Source organism: Mugil cephalus, chromosome 13 (genome assembly GCF_022458985.1).
Source record: "Mugil cephalus isolate CIBA_MC_2020 chromosome 13, CIBA_Mcephalus_1.1, whole genome shotgun sequence".
Taxonomy (NCBI): Eukaryota; Metazoa; Chordata; class Actinopteri; order Mugiliformes; family Mugilidae; genus Mugil; species Mugil cephalus.
In genome coordinates, this window is record NC_061782.1 from 9,941,816 (window position 1) to 9,964,702 (window position 22,887).

The 22,887-nt window shown below is 45.8% G+C and overlaps 1 protein-coding gene across 2 annotated transcripts in view; it reads left to right on the forward strand.

The window, feature by feature from the left end:
- The first annotated feature begins 482 nt into the window (after positions 1-482).
- The window catches only part of unc5b (unc-5 netrin receptor B), a 47,824-nt gene continuing 25,419 nt past the window's right edge, over positions 483-22,887 (forward strand). For both annotated transcript variants that reach the window (XM_047603689.1, XM_047603690.1), the window contains exon 1: positions 483-1,322. In XM_047603689.1, the coding sequence (XP_047459645.1) occupies positions 1,235-1,322 (88 nt within the window). In that variant the 5' untranslated portion in view covers positions 483-1,234. The remainder of the gene's footprint in view (positions 1,323-22,887) is intronic.

Sequence of the window (22,887 nt, forward strand, 5' to 3'; positions counted from 1 at the left end):
CTCATTTATGAAAGGCTGCTCTCTTGTGGCCGCTGAGAGTAAAATGTGACCCAGGGATGCGGGAAGGCTGGATTGACAGGAAATAATATGCTCTCATAAAGAGAAGACTGTGCTTCTTTTATAGACTCAAGACAGATTATGTCCATATTAGATAGGAGCGGCAAGGGAAGGGGTTAGCGATGTCTGGTATGTTCTTACATCATTTATTTGATGTTCACTGGTAGAGATAGACTGATAGACAGACTGATAGGCAGACAGACAGACAGACAGACAGATAGATAGATAGATAGATAGATAGATAGATAGATAGATAGATAGATAGATAGATAGATAGATAGATAGATAGATAGATAGAATTCACAAGCTCAACCCTGCTCTGCAGTAAAACGCGTTTCCTACTAAATCCAGAGTGGATCTGTGCGCTCTGGGGTCCGGGTTTTCCTTCTCTCCCCTCCCATCTATTTCCTCCTTCACTTGCTCCTAGTTTACCTTCACTTGTTCAGTCTTCACACTGAGAGAAGGAGGAGGATGATACGTGATTGGCCAGGCGGGGACTGGTAGTCCGGAGGCTGGCATTGTGAGGCTGGCGTTGATCCCCGTGTTCATGTTTACACCTTGCGGACGGGGACGAGTCCAGATAGTCAGGGGTCCAGAGCGAACTCGGGAGTCCGGTTTTTGGTATTCGTGGCCACCTGACAGCATCACCCACTGGCACTTGTTTTTGTTTTTTTCTTTTCGTTCTTTACGGCAACAAACCAAGTTTGTATTTACCGGGACACGGACCCTGACGTTTTAATTGTACCTCTCAGTTCAGAGCAGCTATGCGTCAAACTTTTTGGTGACTCTCGTTGCGCCTCTGCGCGTACGGCTCCCGGTGAAGTGGAGCTGGAAATGAAGTCTATCAGGAATAGTTCACACGGCGTGATATCTGCGGATCTCCTCAAACTTTGACTACGGAAGGAAATTACGCCCGTTCAATCACTTCTCAGACCTCCACAAGCCGCTGTGATGGATGTGTTTTGACCGTGGTGGTTGGCGTTAAGAGTAAAGAGTCAACTATTAAACAAAACAGCGGCGCCCCAACTCCATTATTCAGTTGCTGGACTCGTCGGCGACTGTCCGAGAAATCACCCAGGACTTGGCTGGACGAGATCCACTTGGTGTGTATCGAAAGCTCCAGAGGTCGCGCTGCGTGGACAAACCGGGACGTTTCGCGACGGCGTAGCCGGAGAAGATGCACTCTGTTCGGACGCAGCGTGACCAAGGTCTCGGTCCTCTGGTTCTTCTCCTCCTTGTCGGGGGGTATGTCGTGTCTGGCACGGGTAAGTTTAATTAAATATTAATTTGATGTCTAGGCATTAAAAGTGCTTTTTGTTTTTGTTATTTTGTACACATACAGTCAAATGAAATATCCAGACTTTCAACATTTTACTAAACTGTCCAACCTTAGAGCTGCGTTCACACTAGAGATTCAGGTCTATGGGAATTTAACTTAAAAAAAAAAAAAAAAAAGGAGTCTAAGGTGATGTTGTATTGCTGGATCACTGCAGATGTCTGGTGTTGCCTGCTGACCAGCACTTTTTATTCACCCACAGCAAAGTCTTCAGTCTTACAGTAGACCTGTGCTCAGAGCTTTCTTTTCTACTTGGAGTGGAAAAATCAAACTCCCCTGGTGCGCAGGGAGTAATTAAGGTTTTGCTCCATGCCTTCTTGGCCTCTCTGAAAAAGAAAAAGCAAAGCCTTGTGAAAACTAAGAGAGAACACTTGAAGTGCTTTGGGGAAATAGATTTTTTCTTCCCACCCTTCACCCCCCATTGCAATCTACATTCTAAATTTAGGGACACTTGTTTTAAGCCTGGGTGTACACGCTGCTTTTGAAATGCTGAGCTCTTCACCATAAACCATTTATACCTTTTTAATCATTATTTTATTAGAGACAGAATTTCAGTCTGGGGGAAAGCGCGCTTTGATCGGGGCAGAGCAGACTTTTATCAGTGGATTGCCCGGTGTTAATGCCATCAAAGCCAGCCGCCAGCTCTCATGGAGATGAAATTGCTTGGCACACGGGGCAGGTCACTGTTGGTGAGCTGATGGGACAAGACCTGGACACCAAGGTGACACTCCCTGTCTGCAGTGTTAGATTAATGATTTCTTTCAGTGCAGCCTAGTGCTGTGCAAGTCTCAACCTTTCCTGCCCTCCCTTTGCCAGATCTGATTGAAATACAAGGAATATGAGGGTTTAGTGGATTGTGGATTAAGCTCGGTTTACAGTAGGCAAAAAAGAACAATGCGGACAACAACAAGACCTCCTAAAAGACCGGTGTGAGAAATAAATATGACCCCCTTGTGAAGACCCTCGTCTTTTAAACTCAGTGGCAGCAGTAATCTTCTGGAGGATACACTGACTGTGTGCCAAGAATGCGAACATGTCTTTGAACGCCAGTAAGAACCCCCGGCGTACCTCCCGAGGTCCTCGTGTGTGTTATTCCCTGAACAGGCGAGGCAGAAAAGCAGCTTAGGTTTATTAAAATTGTGGACGACTCTGAAATCCTCGCATGAGAAATGAGAAATGTTGATATAAACAGTTAAGGACCGCAGTGAGGTCCTCTGAGGGGAGCCGGGGAGCCAGGAGGAGGGGGACACCGGGGCACAATAGCACAGTGTGCCCCAGTAAAGTTTCTGTCTAGGAGAGAGGACAGCAGGGATATATTTAGGGAAAGCATGGTGGGACAGACAGATTGCATTTATCTTCTCTCGCTTTGTGTGTAAACCTTCTCCTCGGTCGCCTCCCTCTGAAAATCCCTCCTGTCTCGGTTTTTGCCGGTGTTGTGGATGTGCTGAGCTCACATTTCTGCTGTGGTGCTCCTCTTTCTGTGTTGACACACACATTAATTACCCCGCCTGCCAGGAACACTTGTCTGGAGTAACTACCCTGCTGTCCACTGCCTCACTCCGTGCGTGTCATTATTAATGACTTCATCAGAATTAGAAAACCGGCCGTACTGTGTGCGATCCGGAGAAGACCAGGTGATCAGCAGGCCCTCGGGAGGCGGCGGGAGTTGGGGGGGGTCTTGAGACTGGGGGGGGGTCAAGACAGGAGGTGAGCGAGCCTGAGGTTAGCGAAGAAGCAAAGGGGGAAGTCGTGTGTTCAGAGTTAGGGAGCGTAGCATGTCAGACACTCCCATAGCGCCGGGGATGAATGGTGACACTAAATAGAATCCTCTGTCTCATTTGTGTCGAGTGCGGGAATCCTCTTGAAGTCTGACATTCTTCAGCGTGATATGCGAGCTAGTAAAAAGCTTCTGAAATATTTGCTGCCCCGTTTTACAGTTCGGTCAAAAGAATTCTGCAATTTTCTGACGGCGAGGGTGTGATTTGGGATGCACGGAGAAGAAAGGAATGTGACAACAAAGCTAACCTCAGACAAACACCAAAAGCAGATTTGGCTTCAAAGACGCTCAACAGATTGAGATGTCAGATTAGATTAAAGTGTCTCTGAAACATGTAGTCATAACAAAAGTGCTGCCAGGCTGTTGCATCTGCAGCGATTTGGACAGGTGGTTGGACACCGTGATAAATAAACAGACTGACAGCTTTCGCTATCTTTTTTTGGGTGGGTGGGGGGCGGGGGGACAGGTTATGGGATAGACTAGTTCCACAGACAAGTCCTGCTTGCAGATCAGACCAGACCACATTCTGTCCCGAGGCAGTGCATTAGTTTTATGGCCCTCAGGCGGCAGGGGATGGGATCGCTGGCCGGCCGCTGCCCTCTCTGCTGTATTATTCATACGTGCAAAGTGGTCTTTGTTAATATTTAAAATGTGCTTATGATGCTCAAACCCTCGACATCAGAGACGGCAAAAGGGGAAAGAAGTGGGAGGGGAACAGCTGCTCGGCTCCCATTGGTGTAACTGACCCTGATGTCTACAGGAGGCTGTGAAGGATTTTAGGGCACCGATCGGCATTTATGGACAAGATAAAAGAGTGGCAGTTCGTGCAAGCGTGCGAATTGCAGCTGGGAGCGGTTGCGGATGACGCGTGTGAACCAAACAAGAGCCGGGTTACGGAGGGTAATGCTATCCGTCTGAAAGTGAAGAGGAGAAAAAAAAGGAAAAAACGGAAAGAAGAGATGGAAGAGAAATGAATCCGTGAGAGACACATTGAGATGGATTGATCTCAGGGCATGGCTTTTAGATATCCTTTATGAGAAGAAAACTCCATAGCTGTGGCATTCAAGCATCATTAAACCCCTGGCACAAAGCAGACAATGAGGTTGTGAGTGGGGGCAAAAAAACAAAAAAATAGGTGGAAAAGTCTGAGAGCAAAGGAAGAGATGTGCACCAGGACCAGGTTAGCAAAGCGCTGGATGACATTGTCGAGGAAGGGAGGTGGAGGACTGGAAGCGAAGAGAGACTCACAAATCCACTAGGGGGATGTTTTTATTAAGGCTCTTATCGATGGAGAGAGCTCGCAGTATTAAGAGTAGACATGTTTAATGCTTTGCCAATACTGCGCATGTTAGACCAGACCGTAAATCTGCAGCTAACAGCAATGGTGCTGTAGGAGGGCAAAAACAGAGAGGTAAATGGAGGATGGAGCTGACAATAAAGAGCGAGGAGATGAATTAGTGGCAGAGGAAAGTTTCGAGCAGAGATTGGCAGACTTGAGATGAATATAGTTTTAAGCACGGGTCATTATTTTCTTCTGCAAAGACAATATGTTCTCAGACTATTTGAAGTCTGGGCTGATAACGAACGAATCAATATTGGCGGAGCCTGCCAACTTCTTCGAGATGTGTTCTTGAAAAAAAGCGCACAAAAAATACTGTAAATAATTATCAGCAGCTGAAGGTATTGGAATATTTCATGACATTGTTTTAAAATTGTTTACCTCACAGCAGATGGCCTCTCAATGAAAAATGGGAAGTGCTTCAATTAAGTCCGAACGTTTAAACCAAATGTTGGATTCTTAAAAAAAATAAATATGTTTTTGACTGAGCTGATTAATCCAAGGACATTTTTTTTTTTTTTAGATAAAAATGAATATTTTATCACTGATCTCTGAAGGTTATGCTGTGGAAAATACACCGTTCTTGAAATAGCCAACAAGTGGAGTTAAAAAAAGAAAAAAGAAAAAAAAAAAGAGCCTGGAGTGTGAGAGGGGGATGGATGGATGGATGGATGAACCTGGTGTGGAGGAGGGAGAGTTTCGCTGGCAGATGCGAGCTGAGTTTCTGCTCTGCCGGCAGGACAGGGTACCCCCTGCCCTTCCATCCTGCCCTGTGGGGGGAGATGGGTGGAGCAGACAGGGAAACAGGAAGAAAACCTCTGTGGGGTTCCATTGTGCTTTAGATGAATAGGAGACTCCAGAAAGCTTTTTGTGCCCCTTTGTGTGGGGTAAAGGGGGACAGCAAGAGAACACACACACACACACACTCATTCACAACTTCAGCGGGACCTATAATACATGCGTGAATGTGCACTTCAGAGGTGCGTTACTCTTACGTAACCGCTCGTGCAAATGAACACACACCTGTTTGTGCGCTGAAATCACGCTCTGATTAGATATGCTCTGTGACACCTAACATCAAAAAGACAGCACCCCCCCTCCCACTCCCCCGCCCACCCCAGCCCACACACGCACACACCCACTCATGCAAATCAGAGCCGCATCCTCCTGATGAGGAGGTAGCGTTTTATGTGTATAATAGTGGAGGACCTGCAGGGTCACTTGGGAGGAGTGAGTGAGTTAGTGCAGGAATTTTCATTTAAGCATCTCAGCAGCGCTCTGAGCGTCGTGACCAATAGGATCAGGATTCTCCACGGGGGGTAATGCCAGATCCAGAGCAACCCCCTTACCCTGAGATAGACGCGCGAACATACACACACGCGCGCACAAACACACACACATACACGATAGAAGTTGTTTCACTGAGGTCCATAGATCAGAGGCAGTGTCAGCATTTGATTGGCTGTGCTGTGGTCCTGCACTCTGCGTGTGTCCTCGTCCAAAAAGGGAGTTTTTTTTTTTCACACTATGTAGATTCCCATCATCTTAGAAGAGGCTTTTTTTTTTTTTTTTTTTTTTTTAGTTGTTGTTGTTTTCAAAAGGCGCCTGAGCCAAGTCCACTCCGAGCTTAGAGCACAGCCAATCTGTTAACGCTTGTGTTTGTGTCTGTTTGTGTCTGCGTGTGTCATGTGGGCCTGGCTGACTGGAAGAGAATTCTTCTTAAAGCGCGCTAATAACACGCTTTCCGTCAGGAGAGGAAATGTGCTCCATTAGAGGAGGCAGTGGCAGTTAGTGTTGGTTCTTTAATGAATTTGGCATACAAAGCCACATTCCTCAACATCCACATTAATGAATTGCTGTCGCACGTCCCCATTTCCCCTTCCCATCCCTTCAGTTTCTTGATAGTCTCATCAGGCGTATTTATAGCTTTATAGTCTCACATATACGAAACCTCTGTCATCCATATCTCTCCCACTCCATCATTTTTTTTTTCTACCCAGCTCCCTGGCAGAGTTTGGGAATTGCTCTTTCGGAGGCAGTGTGAAAAATCCCATTTCTCTGAGTGTAACGCTTATTAGGGTCCCATCTGCCCTCAAGGTACTTATGAATGTGGAGGGGGGGTGCTGTTTGGGTTGTCAAGGGTGGGTGAGGGAGGGGAACGAAGGGAGCTTTGTCATGCCTGCGCGTTAGTGGATGTGGGTGCCATTGGGGGGCTTGCGCGAGGTGGGAAGGGGCTCTTAACACTGCAGAGCACACACCGAGCAGCTGGTGTGTCTAAAGTAGGGGAATGACACACAGACCTCCCCGGAGAGACGGGCGTATTGAGCGTACGTGTGCAAATCTCTGGCTGAGAAAGGGAACGGAAATGATCCCGCATCCTTCTGTCTGCATGGCAGGCAGCTAGGCAACAGCAGGACTTTCAAACAACTTACAGTTTTTATCCCCCCCTCCCTCCCCATCCCCACTCCTCCTCCTTTCTATTTTAAATCAAGGCGAATGGTGCTTAATGACAGTATTTGTAAATGTGCGTGTGTGCGTGCCGAGGATGATGGGTTTTTTTGTGTGATTGGCAGCATGTCAGCAGCGTGCTGCTGTGTTATTTAATGCAGTGACTGTTGTGGAGTTAAAGCATCATGTTTGTCTCTTAAGCTCATTGCCCTTGTCAGTATTGGCGCCGTGATGGGCCACTTAATCACAGTCAGTCACCTTTCCTTCCCCTCTTTCCCCTTTAATTTCTCCATTTGTTTTTAATTACCACTTTGTGTTTTATTCGTCACTTCCTTACTTTTTACCCTGCACCTTTCCCTTCTCTTTAAAGTTTAAAGGTCACGCTGTTGGGAAAGGATCTGGCTTCGTCCTGAAAACATATGCGGCCACATACAAACAGCCACATTGGCCTCAATAATCCCTGTTTCTGCTTAGGCTCTTGGATCGCAACCACAGCGGAGAAAAAGAATGAGATCTGGCCTCATCCACTCTTTAATTCCTCAACCCGTCTTCAGCTCCGAGACTTAATTCTTACTTCTTCTCCAGAGGCTTTGACTGGGAGCCTCCAAACACACAGCACAGATTCTGTTCTCGCCTTGGATGCGGGTCTTAATCAAGCGCTGACAGGCACATCTTGGCTCGGTTTGCCGTTTTCTGTCTTTGTGCGTGTGTGTGTGGGATGGTTGCACACTGATGGGGTACCAACTGTAGGTATTACTCCCTCTTCTGCATGGGTCAAAGTGGGGTCACCCTTCCAGTCTCAATCACTACACAGCTCGCGCTCACGCCCAATCCCTCTTGCTCTGGCAGCCATTCTGATTGCACAGAAGGGAAACTTGGTTGATTCTCCCGGCACATTCACTGCAGCAGGTGCTGCGCGAGGTGCCCTGCTGCAAAAAAAAAAAAAAATAAAAAAATCGCGGTAGCAGGCATAGCAAGAGTTAGGAATCGTTTTAAAATGAGCGCTATGTGCGACGGGGATGGACGAGATGTGGGCTAATGTGGCAGATGTACCTGCATGTAATTAAGGTTAGATTTAAGTGTGTGAGCTCACACACGCATCAAGTGTGTCAGCGGGTGTGTGTTGCAAGCCTCTTACCTGCTGCTGACCAGATGGGCTCGGCAGCTGACCTCGCGCTCACCTCCCTCCGCCGCTCCCTTAGATTAGCTGGTGGGCCGAGCTAACGCACACGGGCTTTATAGTGGACATATGAACCCCCCCCACCCGGTCAGCAAAACACACAATCCTATACGCACGCACACAAATAAAGCCCATGCACGGACCTCATTCATCACGTAGGCTATTTAGGATGACAATATGCTGTGTGTGTGTGTGTGTGTGTGTGTGTGCGTGTGTTTGTGTGTGTCTGTGTGTGTCTGGCTGGTTGGGCAGCGCCCGTGGCCTGCTGTTTATGGGGATTATGAAAGCAGATGGACAGCCATGCTGACTGGTGAGGGTTCATTAACTCTGGGTGTCTCTGTTCTGACTCTGCTGCTGCTGTTGTTGCTGCTGCTGCTGCTGCTGCTGCTGCTGCTGCTGCTTGCCTTCACTTGTCTCCAATCCTCACAGCAACAAGACCTGGCGTGCGTGTTGCTGTTTGTGGCAAAGGAAGCTGTATAGATGTTTATTGATCGGGGGGGGAGGTGGAGATGCGGAGCCTGAAATTTCTGCTTGATAAGTTCAAGTGGAAGTGGCTGACACTTCTCTGTTTTGAGCTCTCTGATGCCGTCGTGTTAAACAGCGTCTTGGATTTAAGAAATGCGAAACGGAGCATTTCACTGTGTTTGTGTGTTTGTTCACTTTCATGCATGAAAGGTGACACGGGATTTAGCACGATGCAGGACTATTTCCTTGACATTTCCCGGCTCTCCTGGTGGAGATGAATAGGTGTAGTTATAGTGGATCATTAACTCAGAGCAGTGTCGCTCTCTGTCTATAGTTTCAACCTTCACGCCGCAACCAGCCCCTGACATCCTCTTCTGTGGCTTAATAAGAGAAACATGCATCACGTAGGGACTGACAGGCATACCTGTGGAGAGCCAGACAGACAGCCAGACGGATCGGCAGATTCCTGGACAGATGGGTTGTTTGGAGCCCATCAGGGGCCTCAGTGCCTTCAGACACACGGAGAATTTAAGATGTACTGGAAATGAGAGGATACAAGGAAAACATTTTAAAAACCACAAGAACATAGTGAATAATAATTGTTTTTGTCTAGCGCTTTAGTAATGTGGTTGTCTATTAAATATCAGAATTGAATAATGGTGGGGTTTTTTTTAAATTGCTTGTATTTCCCAAATAGGAATCCAATTCCAAAGATGTTCAGTGTAAGATGACACAAAACAATAAAGAATAAATACAATTGTTGTTAATATCCTAGAAAATTCACCTATTTGCTCTCTTGACTAAAGTTAAATAAAAGGACTGGCACCACTCTTATGTCCTTACAGTACTGCAGAACTAAAGCTAGAAGTAGAAAAGAAAATACATATATGTTTTATGCTTAGTTTATTTTGAAGGATTAAATAAAGCCAGGTGAGCTGAGTTGTGATGACAGTTTTCTCATTTGACTTTCAGCAGGAAACAAAACATGTTATTTTCTTAGATCCCTCGCTTATCCCTACTGTTCCTTTAAATCTTTATCAACTTATTGTTGCTTAACTCAGTGTTGATCACCTGAGGGAGAGAAAAATTAGCACCCTTCAGAGTGCCATATTTTGTTTTTATCCCTCCATTCTGTGTCTTCTGGCATATCATTTGCTCCCAGCTGCTTGATTCAGTAACAGTTACCTCTCCTGTGTTTGACCCTCTGCGCCCTCGAGAGTAAATAATCCCCTTAATGGAACAATATTGCACTTTTACAACGAAGCAGTGACAGACCGTAACTTCGCGGCTGCTTTTAAGGCCTTCGTGGAGCCGTGAGGGTAAGACGCTGCGAATGGTGGAAGGAAAAAAAAATATAAAACATTTGTGTGCGCTCGCGAACGTCCGCCCACGCAGAGCGAGCGCGTCCGCGTGGGCTCGTGAGAACCGTGTGCCGAGACGCTGTCGCTCACGGCCTTTGCTCTTGTGCGTGTGAGTTTGTGAGTGACGGTTACACGGTGGTGTGGAGGGTGTAAATCTCCTTCCCTTTACGGCTCTCAGCAGTGGGCCTTACATTAGCACAACAATTTACACATCTGCCCTGAGGCAGAGATCAGACGACTGTGAGAAGAGTGAAACCTCAGTCAAAGAGAGAAGTATGTGCGTGAGAGTGAGACAGACAGAGGGAGAACATGGGGAGATGTGCTGGTAGAGACTCTGTAAACAAGAGACTGAGGTTTATTAAAACCCCAACACCACTCACCATCCTTTTGTCCTTCTATTCTCTGTGTCCCTCACCTCTTCTCCCCCTCTTTCAGCCAAGGGAGCGATTACATGCCTGTGTCTCTCTTGTCTTTCATCTCTCTCTGTGAAGAGGAGAGGAATGAAGGTCTTCTGTGGCGTGTAATTACACAGAGACATCCTGGATGAGGGCGTCTGTCTTCACAAACAAAAAAAGCAACCCCCTCTTCCCTTTAAATACCTCTTGATAGCGGGAGATCTAAAAAGAGACATTTAGCTGCCTTTGATCCACCGCAGGGTCCCTGTCTTTACCTGCCACTTATGAAGGCCTAATAAGTATTATCATAAGTCTATTTATTTCATTAGGATCCCCGACACTAACATGCGTGGCTCAGCTCCAGCACCGTGGGAATGAATTGCCGGCTCCCCGATTCATTTTAAGTGCAGAGTCATAATCGTGACACATTTAAAGGCCGGTGTTCCAATCTTGCCCATGAGTCATATTGTTGAATGATTATGGAAGGGTGGATTTTTATGGGCTTACATTGGTATTGGCTCAACCTCTAATTGGCCCAAAGCACATTTGCATTCTGGGAAGGTAATAACGGGGCTCTTTGGAGGCACTTTAAATGAGAAAGTCACTGCACTCTGCCTTAATTCTGCTCATAGAAGCGCTGATGCCTCCAGATGGCTTTTTTACTGAGTGTGATATGGCCATTTTGTGTGCATGATCATACACTTAGCCACTACTTTGGGAGCTGCTAACTTGCTAGCATCTCCATTGGCCTCCATTTTTGTACCGTAATGTTTTATTAGATCCTTGGAACCGAAGATAAATTCAAGACAATCCAACTGATATCACGCACTAACAAGTTCTTCCTTGTGAATGCTGTGATTTTTCATTTTCTGTCAAGTTTTACCACATCCTCTTTCATCTAAAGGTACACTTGAGTGTTGCTTGATTGAAGCAAACAGAGGTCGTACAGTGCGGTTTTAATGCTCCGCAAAGGTCACCGGGGTCAAGCAGCTCTCTGTTTGAGCCCCGGAGTGTGTTTATGTGTCTTTTTGCTTGTGTGAGTCCGCCCCTATTCACAGAGACTTAACTGTTTCTCTGAACTCACAGGGAGATGAAGTGAGCGTTCCTTTTGCAGCTCAAACAGACTCAGCGTCAGACAATAGGCCGAGGTCCTACGTTGCACTTAGCAGAAGCTGCTCAATAGACTCGGAGTGGTGTAGCCCATGCAGCTGCCGGACAATAGCGCGCTCAGCAGAAAAGGCAGCCGGTGACCTCGAGGTGTGCCCTTGCCCCCGTGCGCTCTGATCCCTGAACTCTCTCCACACAGAGTCAGCGCAGAGAAAGCCTCCGCAGAGAGCCCACAGCAGCGAACTGGGCAAATCCACTAAAATCACAGTATTGAGCTGTAAATATGGTTGTGCGCTGTGGATACTTGTGGTTTGCGTAAAAGAAAAAAGAAATACGCTTGGAAAAGTCAACTGGTGCCTGTAAAGCAATTATCTGATTATTCCATGTATCAGCAAGCAGAAATTATTTAAAGAGAAAGATTTAATTCATATCCGAATATGAGTGTGGTAACATGATATTTTGATATTGTTATATTATTATTATCAACAGATTACTGTAAATTCAGATGACGTGTGTGGCTGTTACATTTCTGTAAATTCCTGCATACGGCACAAAGCACAGATCTGCTCGGGCATAATGAGTTCCCAATGGAGCCAACGGCTCAACAACAGCTTTCTATCACTAAACATTTTGTGGGCGGGAGAAGTGGGGGCTGGTTTCCAGGCTACATTCAGTATGTTTGCAAACATGTTTACATGCATGTGGAAAAAAAACAAATTATTGCCTTAATCCGACTTTAACTGGACAACTTGAGCGCATGTAAACGCGTTACTCTGACTAAAATCGTAGGTCTCCTTATCCGATTAGGACACCCAGATAATGCGATTGGAATTCGATTTTCCCCGGGATGTATACACCTTAATAGAACTTTAACTGGATGACATGTGTGCGCATGCTCCACAACTGCAGTGCTGGTGTATGACCCCGGAACAAGAACACTGAAGATGAAGATGAAGGAGAAGAAGAGGAAGAAGTTAAACAGAGACGATAGAAGAGCCACCTGAGGGATAGCGCACATCTTATCTGCACCATAAGTAGCGCACACATTATGTACGAGATGAAAAAAGCTGAACTATTATTCATCTCGTTGTTTGAAATGCCGGTCTGCCGCATGAATGACTTTTGTTGATAATATGACGTAATAGGTCATATGGAAAGGGGACCGTATTAACCCACTGAAAAGACACATATTGCCACCTAGTTTTGAGGAGCAGGACAAATTCCCGTCAGTTATTCGATTTTTCTCCGTTGTAAACTGGGGCAAGGACCGCATTCAGAAAGTTGAATTTCAAGAATAGCTCGATCAAGCTGTGCATGTGAACGCAGCAACTGACTCATCTTGTCATTATCGTTGCCATTGTCAGGCGCTCAACGCCTTTTTCAACGTGTCAAAAATTCCTTTGATTTTTTTTTTAGTTTAGCTGGACTTTCTGGAAGTTCCTCATCCTCTTTTATGGTCATGAAACCAGTTTATTGTATGAGCTTAGATGCTACTGTTCGCTCTAATTTCCCTTTTTCATTGTTTCATTTTCAAAGAGACTTATGAGGCTGATGTGTTTTTTTTCCCCAATGAAAGAATCAGGATTGCATTTAGACATAATTTCACTCAGTTCAGCTTCTTGACAGAGAATGCTCAACAATCCATATCATTGAGAGAGTCTTTCTTTGTTTGAGAAGGCAATGGGAAGCCTTTTATTGCACTTTAATAATAGCAACTCTCTGAGCCTCAGACACACTGTTGTTCCTCAAAATAAACACCATCATTGCTGTTACATCCCAAATCAAACACAACTCCGCACAAATACCACCACCAGGAATAAAAAACATCCACACACAGGAGATGAAGCTCCCTCCCCGGTATTTGATCACGCGCCGCCGCCCCTCCTCCCCATTTTGTGTTTATTCTGGGGATTATTTTGACCTAATCTCTTTAGAGCATAATTCAGATTAGATTTTGTGTTATTATTATTGCTATGTCCATTCCCTACTGTCCTGCTGGGATTTCCTGACTAGCGTAGTGCTCCCGTGTTTGGAAAATTGATTAAAACTGCTGACCACTGCCCTAGATAGCTCAGGCTCTGGAAAATAGATGAGAAAAAATAAAAGCAAACACTCTGCATTTTCTAAAAACATGTACACTCTAATGGAAGAGCGGCAGTACATGCTATGTTCGGCGGCAGCCATTTATGCTGCATCCTACATTAAAAAGCATTATTCATGAATGTGTTACATTGGCAAGTCAGCAACACAGAATTTACTTTTAACTTTAACAACCAGAAAGAGAACAAAAAAAAAAAAAAAACAGAATTCTTACAGTTCCCCAAAACAAGGCTTTGTTGGTGCAGTTAAAACTAGGGCTCCATCTGTATTTGAGCTGCCATATTGGCCCAGAAATTTTCAGATGTCATGTGTGTTTTAGTCTTCATTTTCAAGCCGGTGTTTAAACACCATCTGCCTTTTACCTCTGTCTCTGAGCCGGGGAGTCTTAACCAGAAAAGCCTTGAGTAAATAAATTTCCATGAGTTCAGACAATATAAATATATTCCCTGTCCTTCATTATATCTGCAGTGGTGAGGATCTAATTGTTGTTTTTAAAATATTGCATGCAATTTCAATAAATTATCTGCATTTATTTGGAGGATGGTGCGTGGATTTTTACTCTGGTAAGCGCTTGCATAACCTTGCATACGTACCTTTACGCTGACACTAAACATACACTAGGTCCCCCAGTCCCTAAAATACCTGACCTGAACTTTACATCCTCCCTCTACATGCTTGTTTTTCTCAATTAAGATGAATTATAGAATTGCACCGGGGAACAGGGACGTGGAGCGCTTATTGTGATGTTACCCGCAGGCGGTCAGTCAATGAGTTGGAGAGAGAAACAAAGTGCTGTGGATATTTAAGTCTCAGCGCCTCGCAACCCTCCAATTCCTAATGGACCGTGCGCAACTTTAGCCAAATATACGAGAGCGGGCGGCGGATGAAGAGGAGAGGGAAGGAAGAGTTGGATTTATTGCTCATATATGAAGGTGGAAGGAGATGAAGGGAGTCAGACAAGGGGAGGCATGGGGCCGTGTTTGTGCTAGCTGTTGGGGACTTAAAGACAGGCCGGGCTGCAGTGTACATTTCATTACTCTGCTCTCCTCTTGAGGCCCAGGTGTGTGTCGTGGCTCCTTTTGTGGGCAGCTGAGCGCCAGATGATTAGATGAGCTGCTCCTCAGTAAATGGATGCTATTGATCTCCACACCTTGTTAAATGGAACACCTCAGAACATGATGAGTCTAAGACAAGATGGCGCGATGAATCTCACGCTGGCCAAAATTGCCTCTTCTGCTCAGCTAACTTTCTTTTTCATCTTCACACTCCTTAAGTACACGGGAAGCCTCACTTCATTCCATTCACTTTGCCTCCCCGTGTCTCTCTGTCTCTGTTCCTTCCTTTTTTTTATTTGCTTCACTGATTGCTTTCAGTGTCTCTGCAGCCATTAAAAAGATTGGAGACTGTGTAATGTATATTAATGTGCTGGTACTTTTGGAGTAGTTTAGCTGTGCATGCTATAATATTTCATGGGGAGAAAACACGGTAGCGGGGCCTCTGTGCCGAGTAATTAAAACGAGATTGTGATCTGCTGTTTTTCTACATGCACAATAGTTGAGCTCTCGCTAGATCTGAGTGGGGAGAGGTCAAGGGTCACAGGAAGGTGAGGCCACGGCACACATACTGAGACCTTTAGTCGGAAGCGCTGATTGCTTTGCGTGTTTTATCAGTGTAACGTGATGTCTGTGTTGCAGAACCATTAAATATTGAGCGTAGAGGAATGGGGTTATGGTGTTAGGCTCTGACCTCTGACCTACACATTTGCACTGATAATTTGCAGTTCAGGGGCACCGGCGTTCGCCACGGTAACCCCTACGTGAATACTGAATTGCATTATGTAGCCTCAGCTCGCTGTAGAGTTGCTAACGCTGTGGCGTCTGCAGAAGTCATTCCCATCAGTCATTTGCTTCTTGGTAGCAGGTTAGACGTGTGCATATGACGCTGTTGGAAAAAAAAAAAAAAAACAGAATGTAGGCTCGCACATTTTTTTTAAAATCTCATTTGGCACCCATACCCATACATCACCTGCGTGTCCCCCCCTGCACATCCTATATAGTGACAGCCACACATGCCACAACCTGGCTCTTTGTTGTCAGAAATGGAACTTGTGAGGGCAGTCATGCTGAATAGATTGTAAATTGTGGGAAAAATATGAACACCTTTATGCTCGCAGACTGCCATTGTGCTTCACAAATGACCCGACTGACCGCCGCCATATGAGGGTCAAGCTGTTCCATTATTACGTCTTCCAGGTGCAGTGTGGCTATTCAAGTGCTGTTGTTGCTCTCGGGCCAAGAAAAAAAAAAAAAAAAGGCCGGACCGAGGGACATGTCGGTGTCGAAATGAGAAAGTTTAGAAGTGATACTGTTGCAACTTCTGAAGGCTTGATTTAAAGCTGCCATAGTCGGTACGTTGGGGAACGGTGGATCAATGACTCCATAATGTATAATATAAAAGGAATCACCTGTGATGGTCCATCTACAAAAAATAATCGATACACTCTGCAGTTCCCTTCTGCATCTTGGATTGCGACTTAACTGTTTTGACACTAACTGCCCTCATCAGCACGACTTCCAGCTGCAGCAGGTAGCTGTCTTCAGCGGAAAGTGCTTTAAACCCACTGTACGGTGCCGTCTATCTGCCAAATGTCCCGTAGGCAAAGTTAAGTAAGCTAAAGAAACACCTAAAGAGTTTGCAAGAAACAAAACAAAATTCATATACTTACAAATTCAGCAGGTGACACCAGGCAGGAGCTAAGAAGCTCACTGTTGTGTTCATAGCTCTGCACTGCCTCCAAACATCTATTTAAAATGTATTTATGTGAAAACAGTCTGTTAAGAGAACACACAAAGGAACAGACGTGGGTCATAATGGTGATTTACTGACTACCTGCAGTATTACACTAGATAACTTCTGTTCTTAATAACTGTCTTTATCAATTTTGGACTGAGGCGCTATGAGGCGCGCCTCATATTTCCTTCGTATCTCGTGAATGCTGAATGTGTGTGCTTCCGAGGGAAAGAACGCTTTTTGGAAAGAAGGTTTATCTGCTACCTGTGTTTCATTTTATCTTTGGGTGGCGTCAGCGCTTTAAGCTCAAAATTCTCCAAAGCGATTATACAGAGTTAATCTACGTGAGGCAGAATAATCCAGACTACGGGCCTCTCGGTTGTGTATGCGGGTTTGTGTGGCGACAAGCCGCCATGCATGACACGTTCGTCTTTATCTCACATAGTATCTTACACGTTCCGTAGATTGTCCCTTAAAACAGAGCGAAATCTCATCAGATCATTTATTCTCCCATATGCTCGCACGCCTGCTCCTCTTAACGCTCCGTGAATCCAGTCTACACACGCTCTCTTCCACTATCTACCTGTCATACTTTTAAAACCTAGCATTGCATTTGCTTTTCCTTCCATCTTGTTAGTTTTAAGGGAAAACAGCTACAGTATTTATATTCTGCTCCTGGTGCCTGCGAGCACATCTGTCTAGTCTATAAGCGCGGTCCTTTCTTAGCCTTTTCATCCCTAAGTAATCAATACTGGTCCTGCGAATCCAGGTCATCTTGGCTCCTGTGCCTCGTCCGTCTCCTCCTCTTTCGCCCACTCTCCGTCTTTATCAATCCCTGTCTCCCGCTCCCACTTTTCCCCTCTCACTTTTTCTCCATCTTTGTCTTCTTCTCTGGTCCTGTCTCCATTTTTTTTCTCCCCCTATCCTTGCACTCTGTCTTCTTCGTCCTGCTCGCTACGTCCTGAAAAATGACTTTGCCCATCTGGACGGAGCCCTGCTCGGCCCTCGCGCTATTAGTCCTCATGTGGATGTGAATAAAAATAGACCAGAGTCAGAATTAGTCAAGACTTTTCACTTCTTCTGAAGCCTCTCCTTGCCTCCTCCGCCTCATACTTAAACTCGGTTGCCTGGAAATGGATGGAAAATTGGAAGTAAAAAGTTAGTAACAAGTCTTAGCCTTTTTTTTCCCTCAGCTCAGAGTCTGTGTGTGTGTCTTTTGTGTGAGCGGCAGTGAGTGCTGCCAGTGGACCTCTTCGCTGGGTGCTGCCTCACGTCGAGCGGTGTGTTTGAGAGGCTTGTCGAGGTAAAGCTCCTGTCAACGCCTGGCCTGAGGGAGTGTGCTGATGAAAGGCCTCTTCATCATCCTAATGGGATACACAAACCTCTTAACCAGCAGTGCTGCCTCGGCTTCGACTGGGTGAAGCCAAAGCGAGACGAGGAGAGAGGGAAAGAAGGGGAAAGAGAGCCCAGAGTGACTAGCTGGGCCACACACACACACACACACACACACACAGACGTAAAGGACCACACTGAAATCATACACCAGTGCACAGGTCAAAAAATGTACAGTGTAAACAAAACAATGCTGCTGGGAGTCAGTTGTCGAGGAGTTGTGACCCTGGGCGGCCTTGTGCTTGTGTGAGGTTCAGTGGGCCAGGATGATGAGGATCTGGGACAGAGGGCTAATGCCCTGCTGTCCACTGGAACTACAACCATGTGCCCCCTGTCTCCTCTGGCATCGACCCAGAGCCAGTGGGCGAGGACGAGAAATATCTCAATTTAATTGGTCGTTTCAATCCAAACGATTTCTTGGCAACTTCCAAAGTCGAAAACTTCTACACCTAAATGTTAGAGAAACACTCCTTGACTTGGATTTTTTTTTCTTTCTGTTTCAAAGAGTAGATATTCGACAATAGCCTCCTCACATCTATAAACAATAAAACCTCTATCTGCTCTGCTGACCTCGGAGCAGCTCCGCTGGAGCAACAGAGGGATGAAGGTTTTTGTGAGAGTGGTGTAAGTCCTGCTCTTTCACATTTCCCACCAGGATTTTTCTTGCTAGTTCAGGTATGGGAGCCAACTTTTCTAACCTTTGGATGATTGCAGTTCTGATTTCAAGGGGCAACGTCAGTGAGTCTGTCAGTTTACTGCAAACTAAAATATTTTCTGAAACTGCTGGATGGATGGGTATCGAATAGATCGTTAGGAAATGTTGTATCAGTCAGGATTTTCAGTTACATGTGGCAACCGCTATGGGATAGATTCCCACAGAACACAGGAATGAATCTCAGTTGCACCAACTAATGATATTTGTGGCTTTGAGTGAAACCTCCCAACAACTGTTGGATAAATCCTTCAAACGATGGATGGTGTATATGATAACATTCCCCTGACTTTTCATTTGGGCCATGACCAGGTCCATTTGTTTATGAGCTAAGATAGTAGCACACTGGATTATGGTACGAGGTGGACATTTTACCCGCTGAACATCATCACGTGAATATTCACTTGTTACTCTCACATCTCATTCACCTCTGACCACTGTTTAGCCTCAGCATATCGTCTAAAAACTACCGGCATTAGTCTTGTAATCTAAACGATAATATGCTGGAAACTGTTGTGTTTCTGTCCAATTCTGACCATGACTGAATATGGACAATGTGCCGCCACTGATAGGCCAAACTGATATTAGGGACACAGGCAGCGACATCGACTTTGGACTATGATTTTGACCCATGGAGTGGACAACACTGTGATGACAAGTATAGCTCCTCCTGCTATCAAAGGAGGATATTTTCCTTTCCTTCAGCCCAGGATCTTTATACCTTTTGGAAAGGATTTTCCACCTATGCACAATGTACATGACAATTTCTCACGTTTAGGTTATTTATTTGGTACACAGAGAATAGAGAATAGGCTTTGTGTATACAGAATATTGATTCAGCGCTGAGACTTCAGCCTATCCACCTTAAGGATAGAAAAAAAATGAAGCCCTCATCCAAGCAGACACAGTGACCTTGTTCTACTTAGGCTCTGCCCATACAAAAGGGAGGAGCCTGGCCTCTCGTGTGTCAGTGAATTTCCATGTGTAGCCGATTGGCTTTATCTAGTTTCCAACGTGTGAAATATTGGGGTGTGATGTATCCTAGTCTGTGAGCAAGCTGCAGCAAAGTGGAAAACAACTCCTTATATGGTGAGATAGCGAAAGTAACATTTTTCCTAATTTTTCCCAGTGTTATACACAGGCTGAAGGCCTTACTTAACCCCTTTAAACCCAATACTGCTGACTGCCTCCACTTCTTTTATTGTAGCAGATGGTCACATATTTTTTTTTTTTTTCCAAGGATGGTTTCTGTCATTTAAGGTACTTATGAATAATAATGTTGATGCATGTTCAAGTGTCAATTGTTTAGATGTGACAACATATGGTGACTACCTGTTGCCATGCCGACCAGTCTGTAAAACAGTCCCGTGGGACAGTGAGAAATGTAGTATTATTAAACAAAACACAAGAGATTCTGGTGGAAGTGTGGCCGTGGATCCACTCTCAGATGTATCCCCATGGTTTTGAACCCCAAACCTGGCCAACCACATAATTCCATCAGTTTTCAAAATAACAGTGCTAGATTTATTATTTTTTTAATACCTTCTGCACTCTGATGTAAAAAATAATCAGACTTCCACATAAGGATGCAGGGGTTTGCAGGATCACTCGACCATTTGCGTGCCATTTGCGCTTTGACCCAGGCCAAGAGGAGGACACGTTGTCAGGGTGTGGATCAAAACCCCGAGGCAGGGAAGACATAAGGACGTGCGAGCAAGAGAACCACGAGAGAAGATCAAGTCAGAGCGATCGGGAAAGCGTCTCTCATCATCATTGTCACTGTGTCACACACTCTGGCCACTCAGTGTCACCATCAGTCTGCGCTGGCCCTGGGCGTCTGGCGGGTGACACTCAGCCTTCTCCATCCGCCCATTCATCTCTCCCTCTTTTGCCTTCCGCACACATACACAAAACGTCCTCTCCTATTCGCAGTCGCCGACTTTATTTATCTATGCCAAGGGGATTTTGGTCACGCTCTCTTCATCCCCTCTCTCCATCACCGTCCACTCCCGCCAGTTCCAGTCATAGTGGCCGTGGCTCGAGGCTCCGGGATGTCCTCTATTCCTGCTCCTGCCTGTTCACAATCCCCGTTTTCTTGGGTCAAGGACGTGTACGCCATAGCTGCGGTGAAGAGTAGCGAAAAACTTTGACATCAGACAGGAACCAGCGTCTCATGAATGATTGATTACCCAAACGCTGACTCATCGCACTGGGGGGAAGGAAAACCAATATTTTGACCTGAAACATAACCAGATTTACATTTGTAGAATAGATGCACGCTGGCCGTCCAGGTTGCGGGGATGTTTCCCGTTCCCTTGGTGCAATGCAGAGTTATCAGTTCCCACTGTTTTCACAAGCTGTTTGCAACAGAGATCGCCAGATATGGAAAGGTTGGTGTGGCAAAAAAAGCGATCAACTGTGAGATGCTTGTGCTTTAGTTATTACTTTTATGTTTTGGTGCTGCACTGCGCTGAGATTACCTGGCAGTCAAATAGTGTGGAGTGTTTTCCCTTCCTATCTTAAACCGCACATTTCCTTGTTTGACTTCCTCTGGGTTTAGGTTTTTTATTATTATGTTTTTTTTTTTTTTTTTGCTTGCTGTTGGGTCGGAAAAACAAAAAGAACTACAATAGCGACAGAAGGAAATAAAATGCAGTATGAACCTTTTATTTTTGAATATGTGAGGAATAATGGCTCCGGATGAAAACGGAATAGCAGGCATGCACACACATTTCGTTCCCCTAAAGAGGTTTGGGTGAAGATCTCTCTTTTTTTCCCTCCTTCTTCCTTTTGGCCTGGTTTGAGCGAACATGTCCGAGCCGAGGCGGGGAGGGAAATTTATTTTGAGAGAATGATGAAGCGAGTTATAAAGGGAATGAAGGGAAAAGATCAAAAGGATAAAACAGCCATTAGCTTCTGCACAGGACTACTTTTGCTCACAAGACCCTGACATTCTGCAGAGTGAGGAGATTGAATCTCACCTCTATCTTCTGCCTCTCCATTTGTCCTCCCCGCTATCACCACATCACCTCTCGTCATCTGTCTCCTCCAGCATGGATTTTCTGCCTATTAGTGCCCTAATCTTCACCGCTCCTTGTCTAACTTTCACTCTCTCTTCGTTATTTGTCTATTTCCGTCTGTATCTTTTTCACTTTAATTTCCATATCTTGCCAGAATCAGACTCTGCGTGTACGCGCCCCTCAAAATTACGCTATCCAGGTCTTTCTTATTCATTTAACCAGCAGTTGGATACCATCATCTGTAATTTTCATCAGCCCTCAAGGAAGTTTTATTAATACATTTCCCAGATTTAATGCCAAATTTGCTCACAAACTACATTCGCCTCACACACACGCTCACACATCCACACGCAAACTCTGTCCTACAGCTTGTTGTGCGCTGCATATCTAGGGATTTCACTGATGCAAGGGGACGCAATGGAGGAACAGTGTGACGCCAGTCCTGCTGTGTTTGTGCGGGGTGTGATCGTGCTCCCGTGCACGCACATGTTTTTTTTTTTTTTTGTTTTCTCCGTGTTTGTCCGTGTGTCGCCTCCTCTGTCACACTTACTCGGTGGCTGTTTGCTCGCGAGTGGAAATTTCTGCGTCATGTTGCTCTACACGCGCTCGTGACAGCGGGGCCGGCGCTCCCCTTACTCGCAGACCCTCTGTTTCTCTGGGTTGGCGTGCGGGGCCGTGCGCGAGAGGTCATGCGCGCGGCCCCACCGATGATTCGCTGTCAATCCGGCTCATCTCCTCATCTGTTCATTAGCATGACAGAGGAGCTCTCCTGCCAAAGCAGTTAGTCACAAGAATCAGCCCCTGTCACAACGCATTACGGCAGCGGGCATCTTTAATAGCGCCGGCAATCCTGGCAACCATAGCCAATGCCCACAGTACGTACACACCCTCGGACGCACTCACACCAATCAAAAGCTCCACCCAGGAAATGTGTCCGTGTCCCATTTCTTCCTGCTGATGCTCTGTCCAGCCTCATATCCTTCCTTCCTTCTATCCTTAGCTACCCACTCACAGCCTCGCCATCAATCCCCTCCCCTTTGTCCCTCCTTTCTCACCTTTTCCTCCTCTCACTGCCTCCCATTAGCGAGGCTACCTGTACTTACCCGCCTCCCCCGTTTCTCTTGTCCCTTTCCTGAAGTTCCCTGACAGACTGGCTCTATTTCTGTCTCCCTTCCTTCTGCTCTCCGTCTTCATAACGCTTCAAGAGATCGAGACTTTTCATTTTTAATCCGCCCGTCTTCCATCCCTGTGATGTTTTAGTCCGTTCCCTCTCCCCGGCTCTCTCTCTCTCTCTGTAAGCCCCCCCACCCCCCACCCAACGCCTCTCCTCTCCCTTCATTATCACCTGCTCATGGTGTCGGATGTGATTTGTACAGGAAGTTTGATCAGGGCCGTCTTCCTGTCTCCG